At 35.4% G+C, this 6,763-nt stretch overlaps 1 protein-coding gene across 1 annotated transcript; it reads right to left on the bottom strand.

The window, feature by feature from the left end:
* Nucleotides 1–306: 306 nt before the first annotated feature.
* Nucleotides 307–1,261, bottom strand: LOC131595632 (GCN5-related N-acetyltransferase 8-like). The gene has a single exon (XM_058868035.1). The coding sequence runs from the start codon at nucleotides 1,156–1,158 to the stop codon at nucleotides 457–459; it is 702 nt and encodes a 233-aa protein (XP_058724018.1). The 5' UTR covers nucleotides 1,159–1,261; the 3' UTR covers nucleotides 307–456.
* Between the last annotated feature and the right edge of the window lie 5,502 nt (nucleotides 1,262–6,763).

Below are 6,763 nucleotides of genomic sequence, written 5' to 3'. Positions count from 1 at the left end.
TCTAATATATGTATGCTAACTAAAAATTCTAATATATGTATGCTAACGATAACAATTATCTCTACATTACACTTGTATTCCACCCGATCATTTGAATTAAGATTCAGTCTTCAATCATGATATTTGCGGTAGTCAAATTTCTATGCAATCATTTTTAGAACACTCTTCAAAATAAATAAAGTTAAGACAACACTCCCGTAGTTATAACTTCATATTTCATCCATAATCCAAAAGATTAATCAAACTTTCATATTATAGACCAATAAGATTATCAAACCTGTACTAAATTAGAAAAAAAACTTGAAGAAAAAAAAAACAGCAGCATCCAATTACAACGATAAAAGTCCCCATCAGTAAAACAACATAGCAAATTCAAAACTCAAATTACAACAAAAGACAGTAAAAAGTCATCAAATCTTTGTTCTAAAGAAACAACAAACAGAAAAACCTCAGTATTTAATCAGTAGCTCCATAAGTCTCCAGATTCTCCCCAGTGAGTCTGCAAAGCCTCCATTCCTGCAGGATCTTAGCACCCATATCCTCATAAAACTTAATAGCATTAACATTCCAATCAAGCACAACCCATTCCACCCTTCCATACCCCATCTTCACAGCCTGTTTCGCCACAGCAGTAAGCAACATTTTCCCAAACCCTTTTCTCCTATAACACTCCCTCACAAACAGATCCTCCACATAGAACCCAGGCTTCCCCAAAAAAGTTGAATAATTTGGGAAAAACAACACAAACCCAGCAACGACAACTTCATTTCCGTGCCCAGTTCTGAAAGTTTCTTTCTCCGGGTCATCGATTGGGAGGTCCAAGTTCACGGTTTTTGTCAAGGGTTTATAAAAAGGGTCGTTGTCGAACTGGGTATCGGTGAAAGGGTTTTGAGAGGCTTCGAGGATCAAGACGGTGAAAGAGTGGAAAGGTTTGTTGTCGGGAGAGAAGAGGGTGGAGGTGTAGGAAGACTCTGAGGCGGTGAAGAGGTGTGTGAGGCGTTCGAAAACGGCCATTTGATGCATTAGTTTGTGGATGTAAGGAACGTCGGAAGGGGTGGCTAGGCGGATGCGTGTGAATATTGGATGCCGTGGGAGGGCGGTTTCTGGCATCGTTGTGGGGGGTTCAGTCGGTGGTGGTGGCGGTGCTGCGGCGGCCATTGAATGGATGAGGGCTTTTCTTTTTCGTTTTGTCTTTTGTTGGAGAGTTCTAGAGAATGGGAGTACGTGTATGTGCACGATATGGAATTTGAAGGCATATGGGTAAACAAATACTAGTAATAAAGGAGATAGAATATTCTCCATTTTCTTTCTCTATTTCCTCTCTCCATTACTATAGTTTTCAAATATTTTGGAGTGTATAATAAATCAATAAATCTAATTAATGTCACACTATTGTATCAATGTTTCACAAACTACGGTAATGGTAGATATGGAGATGATGAGAAATAGAGAGGAGTTTGACTCGTAATAAAGTATCACACAAATCAACTAAAATATTTGTAATCCAATCATTTTAGTCATTAGGTTAATTGTTTACTCAAACTCATCATTAATATTCTTAGACAATATTTCAATCCACCTCATAGATCTCTTACACACCGCGTAAAATTTCATTTTTGTTTTTAGCTTCCGTATATGCATTTTCGGAAACATCCAATTTATCCCAAAAAATTGATTGGTTATTGTCATACCCCAAAATTTGCCCACACTTTTCAAAAATTCGAAGCTATTTCAAAAAATTGGATTTTATAAAATCTCGGGTTCATTTACATTGACATCCTGAATTTTATAAATATTCGATTTAAAATCTATTTTAAAATATAGCAGTTTACTCTTAAATTGCTTATATTTTAATAAATAGAAAATGTTGGCCGACACTTCATAAACCTTCAATTGGCTTTTTATTTCGAACAAATAATATAGCACATTTGGTAAGAGTGTAAGGTTAACGGGTGCAAGGTCCCGGGTTCGAACCCCATTTCTAACATGTTTTCCCTTTTTATTTTCTAACTTTATTTCCATTTTTTAAATTATTTTCAAAACCCACAAAAATTGTTTCTTTAATTACATTTTTATATTTATTTTAATTTACGAAATTCTTCATTCAAAATAAAAAAAAATCAAAACAAAATAGATGACAAAAAGTGGGCGCCCATTTTTAAGGCTTCTAGAAGCCAAATCAATTTCTTTAAAGACCTTTAACCACCATTAAGGGGATGATCTCATGAATTTGGAAAACTTTTAAAAATAACAAGGAAAGAATCTTTAATTTTCATGGTCATCAAAAACATGTTTTTTTTGCCATAAACATTCGCCCATTCACTCTATAAGTTGAGAACATTTCTTCAGCACGGGGGACCGGACAACAAACAACTTTTGCTAACCCATACATTCTCTCACGTAGAAAACCAATTCTGGTTTTCAGACACTTTCAATATCTCACACTAATAATTTTGTCATCTTTTATTCCCCCTAACCACTACACAAATTACTAATTTATCACTACTATCATTCAATCGTACACATATCAATTCACACTTTCATTCCTTCTCACAAACTCATCATAAACCTGTAAAATCAAAATCACTTTCTGCATCCATACACAATAGCAACCGGTACATAAAACTAAATTATAAATAACCAAAACCATTAATAAACTTGTAGAATCATTATTTTCCCAAAAATCAATTTAAACAAATTCATAACCATGATAATAGTCGATTTTACACTAACAATAAATTCAGATTGTAAAAAGTTTTGATACAGGTTTATAGTGAATACTGGAAAACAACATCAGAACAAAAATAAAAGCAAATCCATCACCGACACAACAACAAGTCAGCTGCCGCGTCAGATCTCGTCGCCCTGCTCACCGTTCGAAGACACTATGCACAGCCGCGAGTCCATTGCCACACCACCTTCGATTTCAGCGGCAACCTTCATCGATATCTCTCGCAATCGGTAACCTCCATTCTTTTCATTTATGTTAATCCTTGTATTTGATGAGAATTCCATTGGCTATGGTGATGTTTTTGAGATCTGTTGGATAAGCTTTAAAAATGGTGATCTTGAAATATGAAGAAGATGAGAGGAACATGTATGTATCATGTGGGTGTTCATTTTTTGTGTGGCTGATATACAAACATGATCTTGTGGTTTGTTATTATCCTTGTCTATTTATTTATGTTTTTTTATTTATGCCACATGTTGCGATTCGATTGGCCACATGCATGTTTTGAAAAGTCAAAAATACGGTGAAGAGGGGTGTACCGCCCCTGATGGTTTCTAATGCTGTGCTTCTTTGTTTCTATTTATTTATTTGTATTGTTAGTTTAGTTTATTTATTAAAACATACAAAACAGAAAAATATTTTATTTAATTTGGTTCTTTAGTTTATTAGGTTTCTTTTGATTTAGATTAATTTGTTTTAGTCTTACAAACTCGTAAAAAAAATAAAAATAAAAATATTTATTCCATTTAATTATTAAAAATACAAAACAAATTTTAAGAAAATGGTGGCATGGATATTGCCACGTCCATGTTTCATTTTTTAGTTAATCTATTTTTTTCCTTTTTTTAATAAAAATAATTTTTAATCTTGTAATTAATTTAATTTACCTTTAATTGATTAGGCTAGATTTATTAACTTGTATATAACTTTTAAGATTATTCTTCGACTGAATTAATTAATTTGTAAATAATCTTCTAACTATAATAAATTTAAATTGGTTTATTTTATTCTCTTTTAAAATATCAAAAAAAAAACAAGTCATTATATCTTCTCTCATATCAAAAATACCAAAAATATTTATTTTTTAGAATTTAATATTGTTATTTTCTTTTATTCAATAATTGTTTATATTTTATTAATTCTCATTATCATTTTATCCGTACTAACATTTTCTTGTTTTTGTGAGGTACCACTTGAGACCGTGACTTTTGAACTTTATGAACATTCACCATTTATAACCTGTATATGTTAAGCTTTTAATTTCTATTCAGGATTTGTAATAGTTTAATTAGGACTTTATTTTCCGCACCTCTAATTATGTAATTACCCCAAAGCCATGTAATAGCGTAGGACATTTACTTTCCGCGCTTTTAATTTCTGCACTATATACTTGTTAGATGTATGTTTAGGATTGTATGATAAGATTTAAAAACAACCGATAGATCACTTTCAAATCAAAGATAAATAAAAAATAACTGAATTTAACACACGTGATTGTCGCACACACTCACCTCTAGGGTACGCCCCTCTTGGTTGCCTTTCGGAAAATAATAGTCAAGTCCCTTGAAGTGTAGGGACACCTTAGCAGATGCTGCCTACAATTAAAAATCATCATTGTCCCTTCGAAATAAAGATCATAGTCCCTTCGAGTTGCCTACGATGAAATGATCTCGTCCCTCGAGTTGCCTCTGATAAATGATGATAGTCCCTTCGGATTGCTAAGGCATCTTTACTGGTTGCCTCTATGACTATTCACATCTCATAGGATTTCCTACCCTCTTCATGGTATGGATAGTCTCTATGACGATTCGATGACCCTTCGATGACCCGCATGTCCAATATAAAAGGACTACCTACTTCTACATAGTACGGATAGTCCTAGGAACTTTAAAAAGCATAGAAAAAGACCAACTATTAGGGTAGTGCTCTTAGATTGCTTGCTCAAATCCAAAACTATCTTTCACACTCCTTTCAAAAACAAAGGCTACGCTTTTAAGCTAAAGTCCTTTTATTCAAAAAACTCTTTTCAAACAAACAAAAACAAACATGAGCTAAGCAAACTAAGAGCCCGTAGGTAACTACGGATGAAAAGGGTGCTTACACCTTCCCTTTTCATAACTTACCCCCCGAGCCCGTTTTCTTTTTAAAAGGTCTTTTTCTGTACTTTTTACCTTTCCTAAAATTGGACAAAATAAAAGACGGTGGCGACTCATGCTCACCGCAACATTGTTTGCGATTAAAAATAAAAGTCAGTTCACCGTGTTACAGAACTGGCGACTCTGCTGGGGACTTTAAAAGAGGGGTTACCTTAGAGCTTAGTTCACTTTAATACTTTCTTGTTTGTTTTGTTTGCTTTACTTTTAAGGGTATTGCTTGGGTATCTGCTTGTGTGAAAGATCCTACACCCGGATCTAGTGTACCTTAGGTATGTGGCAATAGACCAAGGAGACTGTACGACATGTATCGATATGGTTGATCTGGTGGCCACCGTTAGTGCGACGCTTTGGTTTGTCCTGATGGCCCTTGAAAGTGATCGAGGAGACATTTGGCTTCCGCGTGGTGTCATTGAGCACTAATTCGCCTTTAGAACCTTAGTTGAACTTGACTTTGGCCTATAGGAAGTAGCGAGATGGCTGGCTTTGGATTCTTGACTGAAGTCGGTTGATACTCGATGCTACACTCATTGAGATTGGACTCTAGGGATGTTTTTGGCTGGCCGTTCGAGTGCCATGTTGAGATAATGCCCGCGAGAAAGATCAGGGATATGAGCACCATAGAACCCGGTTACTCTTTTAGGACAGGTTGAACCAACTAAACTTCAGTGGGAGGGTATTTACCTATGAACTTCATGCGAGCCTCTAAACTTAAGGACACTTGTGTGAGTTGTTTGTATGTGCTGCTAACCCTTTGGTTTCCTTGCAGGATATGTTTATCCCCTAACCGCTTGGTTTCCTCGCAGGATTTGTTTATATCCTAACCGCTTGGTTTCCTCGCAGGATTTGTTTATACCCTAACCGTTTGGTTTCCTTGCAGGATTTGTATGTACACTAACAATTGGAACTCTTTGTAGGACTTACTCGTCCCTATCACCTAACTAACCTTTTTCAAGGATCTAAAGTATTTAGGGCGCGCAATTCCAAGTGCTATCATCAAGAGCCAGATTCCTAACAAAGGGCAAGAGGATTTATTTTCCTCTAGCCAGATACCTTCAAACTCAAAGGTACAGTTCCTATCAAGGGGCAAGAGGATTTATTTTCCTTTAGCCATATGCCTTTAAACTCAAAAGTAACATACCCTGAATCAGAGGCTATGACCCACTGGATATGGTGAGCTTGATTCATAAAAAAGGACGTTCAAAGATGGAAGTCAAAGTTCTTCAACAAAGCTGCAACTACATTTCAATGTTGCAAAATAAATTCCATAAAGATCCTTGAAAACATTGCATAAGCATTTACATACATATCATTGCATAACAGGTTTCCAGACAACGGGTTTCTCATCTTCTTCCTCAAATCCCTAAAGCTGGATACTCACAACTCATGTGTGACTTCATCAGAATCCTCTCTCTAGAAGTAATCTACAAGTTCAGATACGGACGCTTGGTTTGGTTTCCTCTCTGGGGCACTTGGTCAGTCGATCGATAATTGCCAACCAGTCCAAGATAAGGTACAAGACCTGATTGATGCAAAGGCTATCATATTCACACCTGCAGGCCAGATTTGAAGTTCTCCTTCGACTCAATTGACCTTCTGAAGCAATAAGTCCATACGGTGAAAATCTCCTCAATGTTGGCAATTCGTAATTTCTCATGCATTTTCATGCGTAATCTTTCTTGTTCTTGTTCAATATTGCTTATATGTCATACTTGTTTGTTTTTGAACTATAATAATGATGCATTGAATATGTTTGTCTTGAAAAAATCCATTCGCTCTCGCTCTAATATGTTTTTATTTGCTTGTGATACCAAAATCTCAGTGATAAAGCATGATGACTCTGAAGGGAGAATGACGAACCTATAATACCTATAATCTC

The sequence above is a fragment of the Vicia villosa genome, linkage group LG4 (genome assembly GCF_029867415.1).
Source record: "Vicia villosa cultivar HV-30 ecotype Madison, WI linkage group LG4, Vvil1.0, whole genome shotgun sequence".
Taxonomy (NCBI): domain Eukaryota; kingdom Viridiplantae; phylum Streptophyta; class Magnoliopsida; order Fabales; family Fabaceae; genus Vicia; species Vicia villosa.
This window is presented reverse-complemented; position numbering and strand designations above follow the sequence as displayed.

Coding starts and splice junctions, on each gene's coding strand:
- LOC131595632 (XM_058868035.1), bottom strand. CDS start 1,158: ATGGCCGCCGCAGCACCGCCACCACCACCGACTGAACCCCCCACAACG.